General features: G+C 42.8%; 1 protein-coding gene and 4 non-coding genes across 6 annotated transcripts in view; 1 reads left to right on the forward strand and 4 right to left on the reverse strand.

Moving 5' to 3' along the window:
• Nucleotides 1–20,091, forward strand: part of dennd5a (DENN/MADD domain containing 5A) — a 34,465-nt gene that overhangs the window by 3,297 nt on the left and 11,077 nt on the right. Inside the window, exons 2-6 of one of the 2 annotated variants that reach the window (XM_035527130.1) lie at nucleotides 12,046–12,117; nucleotides 12,956–13,065; nucleotides 13,228–13,951; nucleotides 16,423–16,610; nucleotides 18,579–18,893. In XM_035527130.1, the coding sequence (XP_035383023.1) occupies nucleotides 12,046–12,117; nucleotides 12,956–13,065; nucleotides 13,228–13,951; nucleotides 16,423–16,610; nucleotides 18,579–18,893 (1,409 nt within the window). The remainder of the gene's footprint in view (nucleotides 1–12,045; nucleotides 12,118–12,955; nucleotides 13,066–13,227; nucleotides 13,952–16,422; nucleotides 16,611–18,578; nucleotides 18,894–20,091) is intronic. The other variant, XM_027011412.2, reaches the window with a different exon arrangement.
• Nucleotides 6,100–6,157, reverse strand: LOC113579260. The gene has a single exon (XR_003410850.2). It is a non-coding gene; the product is annotated as a U7 small nuclear RNA (small nuclear RNA).
• LOC113579300 lies at nucleotides 6,873–6,930 on the reverse strand. Its single transcript, XR_003410858.1, has one exon. It is a non-coding gene; the product is annotated as a U7 small nuclear RNA (small nuclear RNA).
• On the reverse strand, nucleotides 7,274–7,332 carry LOC113579267. The gene has a single exon (XR_003410851.2). It is a non-coding gene; the product is annotated as a U7 small nuclear RNA (small nuclear RNA).
• On the reverse strand, nucleotides 7,680–7,736 carry LOC113579298. The gene has a single exon (XR_003410857.1). It is a non-coding gene; the product is annotated as a U7 small nuclear RNA (small nuclear RNA).

Consider the following 20,091-nt stretch of genomic DNA (forward strand, 5'->3'; position numbering starts at 1 on the left):
TTAATGTAGGCTCAGATTTCTCCCCCTCGTTGACTGGCCTTATACGCCAAAAGAAAACCAAAGCTTTGCTCTTTATATATACACTATGAGCCTCAGTTTCATGGCTAGAAAAAAGCTAAAGGACAGAGCTGACCAGAAACATGAGCGAGAGAAGAGTCACAAACGTGACTTCCCTCTCCTTTTTTTGTTTGGTCATATTATGCAACCCAACTTCCCTTACCCCCCCCCCCCGTGCCCTTCACAGACTCTGCTCTGCTGGTGCGCCTCCGGCTCCGCAGCACACGCTCAGGTTCAGGTGCCCTCTCTGCAGCAGGGTCTGTGGCTGGCTGGTGAGGCCCTCACCTGCCTGCTGCTTCTCCTGTAGAGGAGGATCAATCTCTCGCTCGCTCACTCTCTGTCTCATCTTATGGGAGTGGGGTGTGGAGACGTCAGCGTGACTGCTTCTGTCTGCCTCAGCCATCCAGAAAATTCTCTCGCAGTGAGCAGAGAGTTTTTTTTTTTACGGAAGCTCTTCACAAGCTGGAGGAGAGCACTTTGGCTGTGTGTTGGTTAAGCCCATGCTGCTATGGAGGCAGCTCGGCATGTGCGTGGCGTCGGCGTGTCCTGCCTGAACTGAACACGCTGATACTCGGGTACAATGCAGAAGAGCGTGAGCGGTATGATGTGGAGGAGGGGTCCTGCTTTTCTTCTCCATCACTCCATTCTCGAGCGACTGCTGGTCTTCTGTGTTGGGTAAACACTGAAGGAGAATGCTCAGGACAGTGTAACATTTCACTGTATCTGCGACTGCATAAGGACAACGATGCTGCCGTGATGGACAGCAGTCTTTTTTGACTGTATCACAGACATATTTGTGACTGAATCATGGGCTGCTCTGCTCACAGCCTCCACTGTCCTTTTTTTCATGCATTAATGTTACAAAGTGCTGATACATGGAGGGAGACGCTGAGGGCTTTTTCTTAAATTGCGGTTGTCAGCATTGCTCAGCAATGATGACTTTAATCTCAGTGACAGTGCAAGGCTCTTTTGGTTACTTCTCTTTTGAGTCTTTGTGTCTTGTTGTGAATCATTGCGTACTTTCCTCAGGAGGTTTATTGATGTTAATAAGGCCTTGGCATAAACACAAATGACGCAGATGTTTTGGTGGTCGGGTTCCCCATGCAGTAATAAAACTTTGGGTTCCCCGAGGTTGAGTAATTAGAATGCTCATGCTCTAATCATTATTGTAATATGGAGATTAGGAGTTGGGACTCTGGGATAGAGATCTAGTCCTCCCCCCCAGCTGTTGTCTTGGGTCTTTGTTCTGCATGGCAGTCCATTTAATTTTGTCCTTAGCACAAAGCTGAGAGAGATTATAATCGCTCCTCTGTCACATTTTCCTTGATTTTTAATTAATTTCTATCATCAAGGCCTCTGAAACTAGGCTCATTCTAAATGTTTTATGTCAGCTATGTTAGAAGTCATCTGGAAGCAATAAGATTGTGAAGTCCTGCCATTAGTTTGAGTGGCATGTCCCCCATCTGAGTGTGTTACAGTCCTTTCTTTATCGGCTTTGACTAAAACAAAGCTTTGTAAACAAGGCTGTTTTACAGGTTATCTTGTATTCCAATTCAGGTAAACTAAATTTTTCATTTTATGATGCTAACATTGTTTTAGCCAACATAAGCATGTTTTTGATTTTGAGTAATTTAATGTCCATTAAATGACAGAAGGAGCCAGAATGTTTTAAACTTTGTGACAAAACCCCCATTTATCCCCAATGACAGGGCACGGTGTGAGGCCTTCATTAGCATATGTATGAAGTGGGGGCCTCCTGCCAGTAGGCTATGATTGGCTGGCTAACAGCCTGTTTGTACCACCAGGCCCTTAGAACATTGGAGACAGGCAGCTGGGCTCTAAATACACACACACACACACACACACACACACACATTTAAATGGTAACCCCCCTGGAGTTTCCCATGCACCCCCACTCTCCTAATCTTTTTCTCAATGACATCACTTTGAAAGAGAAAAGAAATCTCCTCACTTTCCCTGCTGGTCAATTATTCATGCATACACTGACGAAACATTCAGGAATTCATCAATGAAGTCTTAGGACATTTATTTAGGACATTTCATCAAAGATGTTAAGCTTCATTTTAAAATAACCACCTAATAGAGTTGTGTAAAAATGGCATTTTAGATTTCAGATATCTTAACCCTCATGGCGTTAGCCATCTTGTTGGTAGTACTTTTCTCATCAGGCCTGTTTTATTATGATCCGATTAGGTACAGCAGTGCTCACGTTTACTCACTAGACGCACTACTGTTAATGCTGTACCAAAGCAAACATAGTAGGTATTTTGGAGGCACGCGGCTGTTGAAAAGCGAGGCTCCCAGCATCTCCGATACCACCCAGCTCAGCTTACCCCATCTCTCTGTTCCTCCAGTGCCTGCAGCTTGACCTCTGCGCCTGACCCTGCAGGGCACAGTGGGGGTGAAGGGTCAACCACAAAGGCGTGGGTCGGATAAAGCGTGCCCGGTTTCTTGGAAGTCCTAGTTGTTGGATTTGCGTTCATGGCTGGAATGGTGGTGTCTCATCTCCACCTTTCCCCACTGCCTGCCATTTGAATTGTTACAGATGAGCTTTGTTCCTGTAGCTCATCTGGTAGAGCAGGTAGCCCGTGGTGCTAGAAACTCCAAGGCCATGGGTTTGGCGTTCAGAGGAGAACACGTAGGCCTGGATTCATAAAATTTGATGGTAACCCACCATGCAAAATGCACAACATATTTGATTCCTTTTCATGAAGTTACCTTGGTGATAATTAACTTTTGTCAACTTACTGTTGTTGTTAAATTCATCTGCACCCCAGATGAGAGTTTATTAAAATTGACATGTAAATGAAGCAGAGCATATTAAAAACCTATGTCAGAAGACAAATGATTGACTGAGTCCAGTCTTAAGAGCAGTGGTACACTGAAAACTGCCAGTTACATCAAAATGTACAGCCTTTCTACCTTTCATTAAGACAAGAAATGCACGATTGCACTGAGTTGATATTAAAAAAAAATTCTCTCTCCTCAGTGTGTATCTGTTTATACTTTATTCCTCTCAAACATCTTAGTTTACATTTCCTATTTGTTTGTGGCATTTTTAGATCCTGCTCAAGCAAGTCTCCTTCGTTTCTTGTACTCTGACTATTGCAGTTGCAGAATGTACCATCATGATTGCTCCAAACAAACCCAAAAAAACCCCTTTTAAAATGTCAGTTAAGTTACGTTCCCATTACAAGCCACATTGTTCAATTCAGATTTTTTGCTCAGATTAGATTGGTCTATCTTAGTGGTTCACATTAATTGCAAGTGACCTTTATGATTCTGTAATGTGAACACATCTGTTTTTTGAAAAGGTGTGCATGCGCACAATAATGTGTTATTGCACAAGTCACCTCTATCACCACCAACAAAATAGGTCGTATTTGTGAGATGGCTCATGGTATATAAACACAGCCCTGGGAAAAAAAATCTGATTTGAGTCGCAAAAAATTGGATTCGAGTTGCTTCATATTGGTAATTTGAATTTGCGCACAATTTTGTGGATGGCTTGCAAGAGTAACCATACGTTGTTGGATTAAATATCATCCAATTCATATCACGCTTTTTCTTTTTACCATCAGACAGGTTCAGGTGTTTATAGGTTGCTGCCTCGTTGGGAATAGAGCATGCCCGATTGTGTTTTTTTGGTCCAACTGGTGTTGGCGCCACCAGCACGTCGTGATGACATGCGACGTTATAATCTGGTGAGATCCAGGTGCTGCAGTTGCTCTCTATGGGCTGCGTGAGCTGGGAGACAGCTTGATGATGACAGAGCTTAATGTGCGCTGGCTAGAATATTTGCTGACAAACATGTACATGCAAACTGTAGGTAATGCAGTACACAAGCTATTCAAATATTTCATGTGTGTGTGGATATTTTACTCACATCTGATATTTTCATTTTATATTCAAGAAATGTGTTACATTCTCTTGAGAAAAATGCCTGAAAATTAAGACAGACAGTTACTAAGTCAGATAGGAGGCAGATTTTTTTATTATGCAACAAACTTTGTTTGGCCGTTACTGCAACATACTGAAGTAAGCAGAATGGATTTATTTTTGCACATAGTTCACACATGCCGATAACCCAAGAGTGTGACACTTTTGGTTTCAGTTGCTGATCCCTTACATTGCCTTACATTTGGATCATAATAATTGTTTAGGTCTGACAGAATCAGATGGCAGTCATCATTTTTTACCTTTTTTCATACTTGTTTGTGAATGAGGAGCTGAAATGTGAATACGTTTTCCAGGGTGAAATTATGCCTCTGGAGCCTCTCAATCTCTCATTGTATACCAATGTTATCAAAAAATCTCTTCCCTTTCGACACATTACCTCTCGCACACATGTGCCATCTCTATCACCTCTGCTTAAGCTTTGAGTACATCTCCAGGGTCCTCATGGTCTCAGAAACACGCCGTGCTGGCACATGAACGCTCATGTCAATCCATTATGAAAGAAGCGTGAGGGAACGGTTAGAACTGCTGCAGATGTGAAGCTAGTTACCTCAGATTACTAGGACTTGTACTTGAAAGGTATTGAACAGTGGGTCTGGACTCTGGTGATAAGCCGTGGCGAGAACATGTGCTTTTAAGTACATACTGAGACAATTGCACATTAAACAGAAGACAGAAAGGAAGTAAAAAAGAAGCTGCAGTTCTGTATTGAGTAAAAGGGACTGTACGTGTGTGGTGAGGAGAGTTGGTCTTTTCACAAGGGGATTTTTTTTTTTTTTTACAGTTGTTTGCGTATGTTTGGCAACATGGCCAATTTTTACATGGAAACCTTTTAAGAATGTGTTTTCTGTTCTCGCTAACTCATAGTATCTCTCTATCTCTCTGCTGCTATTATTCTATAAACATCAGAAAAAAAAAATTTGTTACACCTTTTTGCAGGATCATATTACAACACAGCTTCAGTTCTTTTAGAATGCAATTTCATAACTGGTCTATTACGTTGCTGTATACTGGAGCAATGTAATGTTCTGCTAAAACATCACTGTTTAAGTTGAGACCATATTGCAACAAGCACCATAAGGATTGGCAATGCTGTGTGCCTGGCTGTGTGGATATGGGACTCTGTTTGGCTAGGCTGTGCATCATCTCTCAACCTGGAGTCAGACCTCTGTGCAGTCTCTCCCTGTCTTAGAGCAACATAGCGTTCAGTCATCACCTGAAGCTGCTTCTGTTTGATTGGGCCAGAACTGCAGACTCTGGCTTCTGCAGAACTGAGCTTATAAAAAGCTTTTTATATTCTTTGCAGCACTGAGCCTGTAAATGAGTGACGCTGACCTTCCCAGTTGAGGGATGGCTTTTCTGATGGGCTTTTCATATACTTTTCAGTGTTAAAGAAAAATGGTATTTTAAAAGTTCCTTTTTAATTTTGAGTCAATCGTAAATATTTAATTTATTCTAAAAGTCTTTTGAATTCACAAAATGGATTTTGTTAGCTAAGATGGTACAATCTTCATTTCAGTTCAGAATTGAGTGATCACACTTAGTAACTTAGAAAATATGCTCTTAAATCTTTTTGCTAGTACGCTCTTATGATGATGAACTTGGTTACTAAAAATAATTATTATACTTTAAGTTCTTTTGAATTTGTAGCAGAATCGATGTATAGTTACAAGATCATTGTTTAGCTTTTCTTATCCAGGTGACAGAGAATCCTAAGCACATTAAGACCTGCACACTAAAAGCACAAGTTTACCTAATGTTGTAGGTTCTGATTTTCCTGATTTGTGTAATAAATTGGTAAAATTAAAAAAAGAAGGGGGAACATTTTTATAGAACTTAGTTTGCATGAAATGCTATAAGATGCTCACAGTTGATTTAAACAAAACATCTTAAATTGCGATATCAGATTTCAGTAATGCTTTTTGCTTTATATTTACTTTTTATTTATGCACAGTTTGAAGACATATGGCACTGTAAAGGCATTGTTTCATCATTTGAGATAAAAAGAGAAGACACTGAAAAATATGTTTGAAGTTAGTTTTTGCAATATTTTTGACCAGAAGTTGGAGACTTTAAATCATTTTAAGACCATTCTAGACAAATACTAAAAGAGCAAACTTTCCTAGCACTGAAAGGGCCTTACTATAGTGGTGATTGGCCTGTACCGTTGCTACAGTGACGGTGGAAATGTGAAGTTGTGGGCGTGTCATGCAGATTTTTACATGATTCGTCCAATGAACAAGTTAAAATTGTAGGTAGGGTTTACTTTTTTATTTATTTATTTATTTTTACATAAATTTAAGGTTATATATTAGTTATGCATAACATTTTACATTACACATACATCTTAAGATTTTAAAAGAAATAACAATTTAAGTTTTATTCTTTGGGGTAAAAAGTTTTAATCTTGGATAAAACTTTTATTAGAGCAAAACATAAGATGTAATGATGTTACATTCGGAACCAATCCAGCTTTTTTGTAAACACAAAGGGAGCCAAGTCTTGCATGAAAGCCTTTATTTTTATCGCTGTGACCCCTCGTGAACAGTGGATAGCAGCCAGTCACATGAGACAGACTGACAGGTTTCCTTCCTTAAAGGCAGAATGAGTCCGACCGTATACGTTTTACAGTCTATTGAGCAGTTGTTTTCTTTTTTTTTCGGGGGGTGTTGTTAATGAAAGGAAATATTTGCTTATTGAAAAACTTTCTCTCTACTTTTGAACACAATCCCTCATTTTGAGAGAATTTTATTAGGTCAAATCAGTGAAAAGACTACTTGAGAATGTACTGGTGTACAAGTTTATTTTGTAGTTGCTTATCTTTCAAACCAAATACCAGGAGCCCTAAATATTTCAGGACTCTTCTAGACAAATACTAAAAGAGCAGATTTTCCTAGCGCTGAAAGGGCTTTACTATAGTGGTGATTGGCTTGTACAGTTGCTACAGTGACGGTGGAAATGTGAAGTTGTGGGCGTGTCGTATGCAGATTTTTGCATGATTCGTCCAATTAACAAGTTAAAATTGTAGGTAGAGTATTTAAATGTATTTAAAGTTTACATTTGACATCTTAAGTTAAGAGTTAATTTAAGTAAAACACTTTTGCAATATGTCAGACATGCACTATATGCTTTTACTTAATATAGAATTTGAAGAATGTTAGAGCAACTACTTGAGAGTATGCAGACATATAATTTTGTTCTGCAGATAAAAACCCAACATATTTTTCAAACCAAATGCATGGAGCCCTAAATGTTTTAGGACTCTTCTAGACAAATACTAAAAGAGCAGATTTTCCTAGCACAGGAAGGGCTTTACTATAGTGGTGATTGGCTTGTACAGTTGCTACAGTGACGGTGGAAATGTGAAGTTGTGGGCGTGTCATATGCAGATTTTTGCATGATTCGTCCAATTAAGTTAAAATTGTAGGTAGGGTTTTTAAAATGAATTTAATTTATTAGACATCTTTAAGCTTTCAAAAGATGACAATATGTAACATAAATTACATAATAAATTACGTTGTCAGATATGCACAATATGATTTTTATTAATGCATAATTTGAAGAATTATGCAACTACTTGAGTATGCAGACATATAATTTTGTTCTGCAGAAAAAAAACCCAACATATTTTTCAAACCAAATGCATGGAGCCCTAAATGTTTTAGGACTCTTCTAGACAAATACTAAAAGAGCAAACTTTCCTAGCACAGGAGGGGCTTTACTATAGTGGTGATTGGCCTGTACCGTTGCTACAGTGACGGTGAAAGCTGTGGGCGTGTCACATGCAGGTTTTTCTTGATTCGTTCAATTCATTCATCAAGTGAGTTTCACATCACGGAAAGTTAATATAGTCCGTTTAGTGTAGGAAAATTTTAATTTGTGGTAGGTGTAATTTTTCCGGTCACTTGTAGAATCGTACTGGCCTATTAAATGTTTGGCACGACAGGCTTTCCATCTGAACTCGGTGATCCTCGGACTGCAGGCTTCAGCAGGTAGCATGTTGGAACTGTACTTTGAGAATCCCGGTAGGAGGCAATCTCTGGTGCACAAAAGGAAATGAACAGAGTATGAAGAGACTGCTATTCTCTGAGTAGTTACAAAAAGAGTAATCACTGTATTTACTGTATTTTCAGAGTGTGCAGTCCGAGATCCCCCCTGGGGGTGCCTGCACTCTAACGCGATATGCACTTGGATGGTGCTCACTTCTGTAAATAAAAATGTGGTGTCATATGCAAATATCCTTCACATTTACCTTAAACAGTCCGTTAATGTGAATGCAGTGGTGAATGAATGCAGTTGTATTTGGATTTTTTAATATATTATATTCCTTGGACTACACAGTAATTCCTGCTGTTCTCTTACTACTATTCTGAGAAGCCAGAACAAAAGCAAAAAATAGACACAATTTTAAAATAAATGGTTTGTATTTTAATAAGTAACACTCATCAACAATGATTTTGCTTCCTGCAAAAAAATATTTTTTTATCTGTTCATTATGTATTTTGCATGCTGAATCCAAATATTTTATCTTGTTTTCTGGTCTATCATACATCATGTGTAGCTACGGAAGGAAAAAAGCAAATTTCTGATGTGAAAACTGGATCATAATTTGTTCATATAGTGTGTATGAAATACTTGTACAGTTGTGCTATTACGGGGACTTCCTAAGCTAGACATTTTAATATTGAGATTTTATGTTTAATACTCTTATGGAATAAAAATGTAGGACCTTAATTTTTGCCTCGTTTACATTGCCATTACTTGTGGTATTTTAAAATATCTTTAAACATTATTTGCCTGATACCTAAAATTACATTAATGTTAGTGCATTGGCTATGAATAATATTCTACACAACAATTGTGTGAGGATTTGTGGGTAAATATTCATAGTTTGGTTATATCTGTTCCTCCCACTCTTTGGTTTCTGAGAGGAACCCCTATCAGCGCAGTGTCTCTGTCAGGGCAGGGCTTTAAATGTAGTGTACTCTTTTGTACTTGACTTGTACTTGGCGCTAAACTATTTGAGGCCTCCCCTGTGTGGTTATAAACAGACCATGGGCTTTTTCCCCCACCCATGGTGTTTTTGGGTGTTGGCAGTGTGGATTTAGGCCCAGCTCTTTAATTGTTCATACTCCCATGCTCTTTAACTAGAATTCTATACATAATTAATTTATGCAGGAGAAAAACAGCAAAATACATTTTTAGCAGATGATCTGTGACGATGTGGATCTTCATAATTTAAAATATGAAGATTTAATATTATCCCGTTATGTAGCTGGCTACAGCCCATTTTACTCAAGATAAATCTACTTAAACAAGTAAGAATAATTACTAACTCAAAAACTACATACTGAATTAATTTTTTTTTTTTTTTTTTTTTTTTTTTTTTTGGTGGTTTCTTTGGACTTTGTTGTGTCATGTTCACTTTTAATTGGTCTAGTTTGTGTAACTGCAGATATGTATAGGCTTTACTGGGCAGGACTTGTTCTGAGAACCCACACTACTCGCAGGGCTGACATACGCCAGGCTCCTCACTAGGCAGCTCAGTCTGAGTCTCTTCTGTCATCGTGCAGGGGAACGTGGGAAATTCAGAAAGAGGAAACGGGAGAGTGAGTGTGTCACATGTTCCATATGTGCCTAAGACATCACTGACCACATCACCTACTGTCACTGTCAGCTTGGGTTTTTAATCATGGTCTTCAGATACTTTTGGTTGAATGGGGGTGTGTGTGTGTGTGTGTTCCTGACCTTTCCACCTAGAAGACGATGACAGTATAAAGCAAAGTTATTTGTCTCCAAATCATCTGTTGTGTGCCATAGTTGTAAAGTCAGCCAGGGACTCCTGCCCCACTATGTAATACCACTGTGTAAAGGGCTGCTTGTTTGCAGGTCTAGCATTTACACCTCTGGGCCCAGTGATCCATTTGCAAGTCATGCTAAAGGTTTATTTGCTACTGAGCAGATTAAAAAGAGGAGGGGTTTTGCCCTTCTGGCTGCACAATGACTCATCCGTACAAGTAGTGCTAAGAGACCAGTGTGGGCCTCGTGACAGAGACTAGTTGCATATGCTGGCACAGAACTAATGGAGCAGATTACCTGAGATGCGACCCTTTCAGCGCTGATTGCGGACTGGTGTCTGCATGTAGTCTAACCTCTGTCATTACAGAAAAGAGGGAAACCCCCTACACAGAGCTCAGCTGATGACAACTATGTGTCAATGTGTTACGACTGGTCATTTTTAAAGACAGTTTTATCCCTCTTTTTAGGATCCTCTCACTCTCTCATGGCCATTTAAGCATTTATGCAGCTGTTGTATATCCATTTATTCCAAGTCATAAACCCCAGTCGATCAGGGGTCATAAATGCTAGACTTTCTTTTATGGATGGGCACTGTTGGCTGAATAAAAAGATGGTTATCAGATATTAGATTCACTTCTTATATGGAATGACACACACACACACACACACGTGCGTGCGCACACACACACACACACACTATAGATTGATAGAGAGAGGGAGAGGGGAATAAGATATAAAAAATCTTTCAAAATTAATTTTTTTTCCTGAATCCTTTTGTAATTTTGTAGTTACGAAAGATGATTAGATTTGCAAATTTTCCATTTAACACATGAGGCATCCATCATATCACACTGCACCACCAAGATAAAGTCACCAAGATATGGATGGACTGGTATTTTTCCATTGCACATATTTTTGATCTTGGTCATAAGCCTTCCACTGTTGACTGGTGTTGTCACATTTCCAATGTCCAGAGCCTGTTGGCTTTGACTATGTTTAGACTTGAGCACAACCTCACTATTTGGGCTGTCTAATTCCACACATTCCTGACCTAGATTCTAAACGGAGCTCAAGGATCTGGCTGGACAGCAGCAAATTAAACACAGCCAGTACTGGTTTCACAACTTCCTACAAATATATGCATTTCACATATTGACCCCATAGCAAACCAACCTTTATTTCTGCATAGCACCTAGACAAGGCCACCCGGCGCATCTGTTCAGCAGGTCAGTGGTAGCAGATTTTGAAAGCACAGCCACATAAGCCAGCTGACCTTTTGTTGCATGGTTTATCCTGTGCACTTCACTTGTGGCCTTCACGTGTAGTCGTGATGCTACTTCGCTTTGTCAGAATGTACAGCCCCTTGCAGACCGTGCGCTGTCTCAGTGTGCTGTGACTTCATAGGCCGAAACAAAGCTACACAGGATGAGTCAGCAAAATCCCCCCTCCCCGGGGGAGGGGGGGTCGCAAAAGACATCCCCCAACCCAGAGCAGGTGCTGGGACCTCCACAGGGACAGAGACAGAAGGGATAGGGGAAGAAGTGGAACAGGCAGTGTCAAAGAGGCAAAATAAGCCCCCCTCAACAGAAACTCCGTGCTTTGTGTTGGCTGATGCTTAGCAAATCTGTTTGCTTGTGCTGTCTGTTGGGCCAGCCAGGCTGATTCTCTCTGGGCCTCAAGCACTTCAGACTCCTGGGATACCAAGTGGCCGCGGTACATGCACTGGGCTTGGTCACGTGTCATGTCCGCACACCGACTCTCAGGGCTGTGCATGGCTCTCTCTGCTGCACTGCATGTTCATTTAATATCATTAGCCTCAGTAGGGAAAATGCATCCAGCAGTTGTTCCTCATACAAGCTGTGGGACATGAGGTTGGTTTTCCTATATATCTTGTTCGTGTGCAACGTTCTTGCAAGGATAATGTGCATAAGCTGTGAAGAATGCCATCAGAGTGACTTAAGCCAATAGACATCTGCACGGCAGTCGAACAGAAAGAAAACACGGTGCCAGCATACTGTTCTAACTTCTCCATGTAAACTTGTGTTCAGACTATTCCTCCTTATATTATGTATTATTATGAGCATATCATTCCTCTGTGTAGTATTACAGCACTACTAACTGTACCAACTGACTGTACATGGTTATATAATACTTTTGTCCTCTCTGTAGCATGTGTGATTAATTGTATCATTTGTTTTATCTGTTGTGTAGCATTATGCCAGTATATACAGGCTACTAAGTTCAGAGATGGTGCCCAAGGAAAGTTGGCGATTTCACACGAAGGTAACCCCCCCCCTGCCCCCGCCCCCAACATCCTCTTCCTCCCCTCCACCTCAGGCGATGCTTCTGTTCCTGTCACAAATGACTCTGGCTCTGCTTGTTCCCTCTAACCTTTAACCTTTGTCCTCACATGTGCTCCTTTCACAGCACTGCGTTTCTGTGCTCGGGTGAAGGCAATTCCGAGGCGAATTTTCCCTCCGCCCCTCCCCATCATTCACCCGAACCCTTGCAGCAACTATGGATGGACTGTTTGACTGTCACTGCCTCCTTCTCTCCTGCTGACTCTAGATCTGTCGCCAGAGCTTCTGGTGTTTGCTCGGTCACTGAACTGCACTGCGCTCGCCCTCTTTCACTCGAAATGAGTTTGTCGGCCATGTCTACTCGCTGCATCACGTCACTTCTGCCTCACTTTGCATTTGCTATGATTTGATGGTTCCTTTTAATCATTTTCTTTTGTGATTTGCTGGGTGGGCGTGCTTTGTCAACTCTATTGTCTCTTTCTAAAAGTTCTTGGCAAAATATTAAATATGTGAATGAGCTTTTGGTGCAACCAAAATGTATGAAACTCTACACAATAGATGCCTGAATAGATTGACATCTTTCACGCACTGATTTAATCTTACTTCCTGTCACTTTTTTATTGCCTTTTTATTTTAATTTCTGAATTGCCAAGAATAGTGGTTTCCTGTGATGCAACACTGTTTTTTTGCACTTCTTTATGAAACACATCCTCTGGTATCATGTTTTGCCTTCATGCTTCTTCTTTTCTCCTTCCCTGATCTTGACGGTCTCTCTCTTTCTTTGTCTCTCTCTTTCCTCGCGTCTCTCCACTTGATTGCAGGTGAGAATTTTGAGCAGAGTCCACTGCGGAGAACTTTCAAATCCAAAGTTCTGGCACATTACCCAGAGAATGTGGAGTGGAGTCCATTTGACCAGGATGCGGTGGGCATGGTAAGTGAACCGCAGGCGCCGTATGATATCCGACACCCTGCTTTGCATGCCGGTGCCGTTTCTTTTTTTGTTTTTTTTTTTTTGTTTGTTTTTTGCACTACGCCATTTGAAATCCTGTGCGATGTGATCCTGAGGCCACGGTCTGCCCTCTCCATCCCACAGCTCTGCATGCCGAAGGGCCTGTCCTTCCGGACGCAGGCGGACATGCGCAATCCCGACTTCCACTCCTTCATCATCACGCGCGAGGACGGCTCGCGTACCTACGGATTTGCCCTCACCTTCTTCGAGGAGGTGACCAGCAAGCAGATCTGCAGTGCCATGCAGACGCTCTACCACATGCACAACGCTGAGCAGTATGACATCCTGCACACGTCGGGCACACCCACCGCTGCCAGGACTCCGCCCCTCCCTGCACCCGTCGCCGCCGCCGCCGCCTGCTCCTCCTCCTCCTCCTCCTCGTGCGGGGGGGTTCTGCGCGCCGCGCCGACGCTCTCGCGTCTGCAGCGCTTCAACTCCTACGACATCAGCCGCGACACGCTCTATGTGTCCAAGTGTATCTGCCTGATGGCACCCATGGCGTTTGCCCAGGCCTGCCGCAAGGTGCTGGAGCAGCTGCACCGCGCCGTCACCTCGCTGCAGCCCCCGCCCCTGCCGCTGGAGAGCTACGTCTACAACGTGCTGTACGAGGTGCCGCTGCCACCCGTCGGCCGCTCCCTCAAGTTCTCCGGCGTGTACGGGCCCGTGGTGTGCCAGCGGCCCAGCACGGCCGAGCTGCCCCTCTTCGACTTCCCCATGCGAGACATGTTCGAGCTGCTTGGCGTGGAGAACGTGCTGCAGCTGTTCACCTGCGCCCTGCTGGAGATCCAGATCCTGCTCTACTCCCAACGTGAGTTCCTCCCACTGCTACCAGTGCCTATGCCTTCTGTAGGCCAGCTCCACGCCGTCACCAAGGGGGTAAACTTTAAGACCTTACAGAGCACAGCACTGTTTTAAGGTTTTGAGCCTGAGGAGACAGAGTCAACAGTAATACACAGAGAATCCCTTGTTCTACTCTGAACCGTGTTTTAACCCACTAAGACACACTTTATCCCTCTTAGGTCCTCTGCATGTATGTGGCCAACAACTGACTGGCATTTATAGCAAAGAATTACCAAATGGATAGGCTGCACTGTACTCAATTATTCTAGAGACAAATGTTTATGGAACAGACAGTGATGTCAGACACCAAAACGCCTGAGTACCTTATAAGTAATTCTTCTAAGTAGCAGCGGCGGAGTTATGTCAGACATCCACATCAGATTCTCTTCATTTGGTTATGTTTCCTAGCTGAGTCTTTGTGAAGTGAATGTCAGTAGCTGTCAAGCTGTGGCCTGCAAATGTGAAACAGCAAATTGTTTCCTGTATAAAAGAAACTGGAAATTAACACCAAACAGCTAGCATAGTGCTTAATATTGTTTAAGGACCAAATAACTAACAAATAACTGTTAGATCTTTATAGGTAGTTAAACTGTGTCATTCACTCTTATCTGACTTTAATGTGCTACTGCAAGTGTTGCTTTCTACTAATGACCCAGGTTTCAGTGAAAACTAAAACAAACTGAAGGGGTAAACAAAATTATTTAGCAGTATATTGTGAAAAGCTAACTTCCTCCCTCTCTCTCTCTCTCCCTCTCCCTCCCTCTGTGATTATCAGTGCTTTGTTCTCTCCCAGTCTTCTTGGCCCATACTTAGCTTGCAGAGACCTGGCACACTGTGACCTAAGCACATCTGATAATAATAATCTCGTTAACATGTAACGAGTTTATTTAATTTCAGCTCATTTGGAACCTGTTCTATGCACTATTGGGTCTTTTGCAGTTGAACACTGCAGTTTTTCTGAAACTCTTTAAAGCTTTATTCTAATGGGTCAAGCTGGTTTGGCCTGTCTATCAGTCATAACGTTTCTGACTGTTCTTTTGTGTGTTCAAGTAAAAATACTGAGAGGATAGCTTTGGAAAGATGTACAGAGTGCTGGATTGCCGTTTAAGAATTCAGCAGTGGAAGTGGCGACCATATCTATCACACCAACTAGGAAGGGCAATTGCTCGACAAAACGTCACAAGGGGCTGCACGGTTGCATTGGTGGGGTGTTGCCTAGCAACCTTCCCTCGGTTGAGGAGGATGGTGGTGATGCAGCAGAAATATGATTGGATGGAAATGACATCATCCCCCTTTTTTCCAGGAGGCTCATTGGTGCAGCAGAACGTGTGACAAGTGTGAGATTCCAAATGAAAAGCGTGTCATTAGATGAAGACACACACATACACACACCCCACAGTCTCTACAAAAAAGGAGTTGGCTCTTAGGGCTGGTATAAAAATAGCAGGCTAATTCATAGCTTAGACTAGCAAATGTATGCTTCCCACACGTGTCCTTTAGTCAAGCGTCTGGTGTTTTTTGTTTTTTTTTTCACACCCACTCCAGCTGGATTAATGCAAATGTGTTATCTGTGTCTCTTATCAGCATTCTGTACTGTAGCTCTCTTTCTGATCCCAAGCACTCTGACAGAGCTGGATGAACTTATTCATTATAGGAAATGTTGACGACAGTGAAGGGCTTATGTTGGTGGACTTAAGTCACATGATGAAGTGATGAATGAGCTCGTTAAGGTGTGCCATTTCCTTAAGTCACCTCAGATGAATCGGTAAAGCGCGTGCGCGCGCGTGTGTGTGTGTGTGTGTGTATGTGTGTATGTGTGTATGTGTATGTGTGTGTGTGTGTGCGTGTGTGTGTGTGTGTGTGTGTGTGTGTGTGTGTGTGAGGGAGCGAGAGATATAGAGAGAGAGAGCGAGAGAGAGAGAATAGGCCTTTTGTTGGTCCACAGAGCTCTGTGGATAGATTAGTATTCCTGTCTCTTAGACACTGGCACTTTCCTGGGGATAAAAGTCCTCTAAGGGGGGAGCAGGAGGGAAAGGGTGTGAATGAGCATTACAGCAGAGAAAGAACTGGAGCAGATGTTTGGCAAATAAAGGTGCACTACAAACCCACCTTTCCTACCTCACTGTTGACAGTTATACAGTACCTGGAATACACGGTGTCGTTAGTCTTTTAGTTTCACCATATAAAAATGGAACACGTCCTCCCCTTGAAACACACCCTTAGGTGTTGTTCCCTACAAGCAAGCAGGGATATTTTATATATGGAAATGCAGAAGGTCAAGAGTTACACTGTTTCGGTTGAAGAGATCTGGGCTTTTGATAAAATTCTTGCTAAAAGGCCCAGGGCTTTCTGGAAATTTCTGCAGAAAATGAAGACCGTGGCGTTCCTGTAGTAATGTCCCTTTCTTTCACCTTCTTACCCTCTCTGTGTGCCGAGCAGATTACCAGCGGCTGATGACGGTGGCCGAGAGCATCACGGCCTTGATGTTCCCTTTTCGCTGGCAGCACGTCTACGTGCCGATCCTGCCCGCCTCGCTGCTGCACTTCCTGGACGCGCCCGTGCCCTACCTCATGGGCCTGCACTCCAACGGGCAGGGCGACCGCACCAAGCTGGAGCTGCCCCAGGAGGTCAGTGGTGCGCACGGCGATTACGGGCCGAATGTCGGAAAACGCGCTCAGCTTTTGAGAAATAGAAGGGCATGCTAAGGTGGTGGGGTCATAGTGTTGCCAGACTAGCAGCACACGTTTCAAGGGAACTGCTTGCTGTGAAATACTCCCTAGTGGCTACATGTGAGGAATATGTGATGTGAGCTTGAGGTGTGTAGGACTGTGATTCCTCAGACGTGAGGAATAGCTTGGGAGCATCCCCGAGCTAAAACGGGGCCCTTAGTGGAGAACTGCCTTTAGCGACAGCCAAAGGACAGATAATAGCTTTCAGTCTTTGGAATGTCACTGAAAAGTGATGTTTACATGACACTTTTATCCAGAGAAACTTACAATTATAACTGAGTACAGTTTGAGTAATTGAGGGTTCAGGCCTTGCTCGGGTGCCTGACAGAGGCAGCTTGGCAGCAGTGGGGCTTGAACTGGCCACATTCCGGTTACTAGTCAAATACCTTAACCACTGAGCAACCACTGCCCCATGATGTCACTTTTGAACATTATTAGGTTAATTCTGCTCAGAATCTACCTGCCAGAAGAAAAGGTCCATCATTCTGAGTAATGTGCTGGACCTGTGACTGGACTAGTAACAAGCTATTCTGGAAGTTCACTTCTGTCCCACCTTATATTCGGACCACACTAATGGGCTACAGTGGGATCTGAGAAGATCTTTCTTAACATGTATTCTGTAGGAGATTGAAGGAAGCATAGAGACCACCTGACAGAAAATCCTCAACTCTCTCCAGTCATTCGTCCTTGAATAGGTTGTGCATTTGCAGGCGTGCCAGTTTTGCACCTGGAATTTCCAGTGAGAGGTGCCAAATTTGTGAATGATCATTTTATCTGTAAATGTCTTTATTCATTAGTGATCACATTTTTAAATTGCTCATTAAATGTAAAAACATGAGCAACAATTGTAATGTTTAATAGATTTAAGAAAAGCACAGTTTGCCATTTATAGTGTTCATTTAATAAGCATTTATATTAACAAATGTAACTGAACATTAATGTTAATTCTGTTTATTTGTCTGTGAGGTTGGGATGTGTCTCATTTATGTAAAGTTTACAGTACTAAGATTCAGCTCAGCAACATAATAGGCACTCAACCAGAACTTCATTAGAAACATCTATTTATTAGAAAAACGGTGTAGGTTATCAGCTATGGTGCATCTGTTTCTAACCTACTGCTCTTCGTCAGTGGTCAGGTTCACACCACACGACTGCACGACGGCATTTTTCCATCGTGGGCCGCTCTCAACTCAGCAGTGACACTGAGCCATACGAGAGCTCCAGCAACACTGCTGTGCTTTATACACTCAACGTCCATTTCCCTGCCACTTCCATTACGCGTTAAGAACGGTCCACTACCGAAATAAAACCTGCTTAACGGTGGGCCTGCAGTCTTGAACAGACCAGTGATGAATAAGTTAGAGCAGAAGTCTTCAAATCTCAGTCCTCAAGGTTCAGATGCTACAGATTTTTCACCCTCCATTTATCTAGGAGTAAGACGTTAAATCAAAATGGTCAATCAGTTACATGAATCGTTTAATCTGCTACAAGGGATTACAAAATCCAGGATCAGATTACCAAACCCAGGACCAGATTTGGATTCGAGGTCCAGATTTGAATACCAGTGGGTTAGAGGATTGCTGATGTATTGTGCATGACAACTGTTAGTATTTGTACATCTATAAAATGTACCAATAAGGTAATATAATGAAGTGAACAGTAAGTGTATGTGCAAGGAAGGTGTTTTTACTAAAGTGGGTGGTGACTGCAGTTTGTGTTACTTGAGTAGCCACCTAGTGGACAGAGGCAGCATATCATGTTGGCTGGTAATGAATATAACTGCCTATGCATTTCTCAATTCCTGCTCCTACAATATCAACACATGAGAGTGAAAAAAGGGTACTTCCCCTTCCCCCCCCCCATCAGGCCAATCTGTGCTTCGTTGATATTGACAACCATTTCATTGAGCTGCCCGAGGACTTGCCCCAGTTCCCCAACAAGCTGGAATTCATCCAGGAGATATCGGAAGTGTTGATTGCATTCGGGGTATCACCGGAGGGGAATGTGCCCTGCAGCGATGGTCCCACCAAACTGAAGGGCTTCCGTGCGTCTGATGTGGTGTCCGATAAGCGCAACGGCAACCTGGCTGGCTCCCCCCTGAACTCCTACCTTCTACGGGAGAACCAGACCATTGCCCGCCTGCAGGCCCTGGTGAAGAGGACCGGAGTGAGCCTGGAGAAGGTGGGTCTGCCCAACAATCCACTTGCAGAACGTCCCACAACCTGATAGCTTCGTACACACTAGCCCTGGCCTTGGTCAGACATTGCCAAGTGTCCTATAGGAGTGAAAGTGGTTGTTTACAGCCTATATTGCAGGGGCAGTCACAGTTTAACAGTCTTTTTGCACAGCAGTTTGTAAAAAGATGCTAATTGTACTGCTTCAGTTTCATTAGGACAAAAACGTTTGATGGCACTTAACAGCAAATTTGCTCCCTCTTATCTCAATTTTGTCAGGTAATTTGTCCTAGGGTCATCTAAAAAAAAAAAAAAAAAAATCTAGAGAAGATGGCCCATTCTAGTACACCACAGATTTATTCAATGGGAAATGAAGTGTATCCCATTTCTTTGCTAAACGCGATGTACAGTGCTGTTAGTCGTAGACCTTTTAACCCAGAGTGATGACCAGAGCACTAACAAAGACAGATGTCTCTTCATGAGCAACAGACCATACCCAGCAATCACCAGGCTTCACTGCTGGGTGATTTGAACCCAGCTGTTAAGGAGGTGGAATGGGGTAGAAGTCAGTTTTTGTGATGTTGTTAACACTTGACAAACGGATTCTTAGTAGGCACTGGTCCCTTTCCTGTACAGGGTAAGCAGCTTAGGACTTTGCAGCCTCTGAAGGGGAAGGAATGAGCCCATACTCTAAAAATAGCCTGGTCAGAAGGCCAGCAAGAGTACCCATCGCCTGCCTTCAGTCTACGAGGCAGCGTTCGCTCTAAACTCTTAAAAGCAGGGTGCGAGGCACAGTCATGCACCACCGAGCCCTACCCCCCCCTAAGGTCATGGCTTGGGCCCGGCTTGCGTCCCATGGTGATCGACTGTTTGCGTTTCCACGTCTGTGTTGCAATGTCGCGTACAGGCTCATCAGGCTTTCTTTTCCAGTGCCCCCTGAATTACAAAGTCTCAGAGGCCTGGCATTTAAAACATCCTCGCTCACTTCCTTTCCCAGGCTCCTATTGCCCTTAGACAGAGTGTTACCAAGGAGATAACTGGCTTTCTGACCTCTAAACACAGCCTTGACTTTCACACCCTTCTGTCCTTCTCTGTAATCTCCCTCTACCTGAACGTTCCTGTGTTCTCGCAGCCTGTTATCCGGTGATGACAGGACACGGTAAAGAACTTCAAAAATGACAGTAATGCTTCGCTGTTCTCGCCAT

The sequence above is a fragment of the Electrophorus electricus genome, chromosome 1, assembly GCF_013358815.1.
Source record: "Electrophorus electricus isolate fEleEle1 chromosome 1, fEleEle1.pri, whole genome shotgun sequence".
In the NCBI taxonomy this organism is placed as follows: domain Eukaryota; kingdom Metazoa; phylum Chordata; class Actinopteri; order Gymnotiformes; family Gymnotidae; genus Electrophorus; species Electrophorus electricus.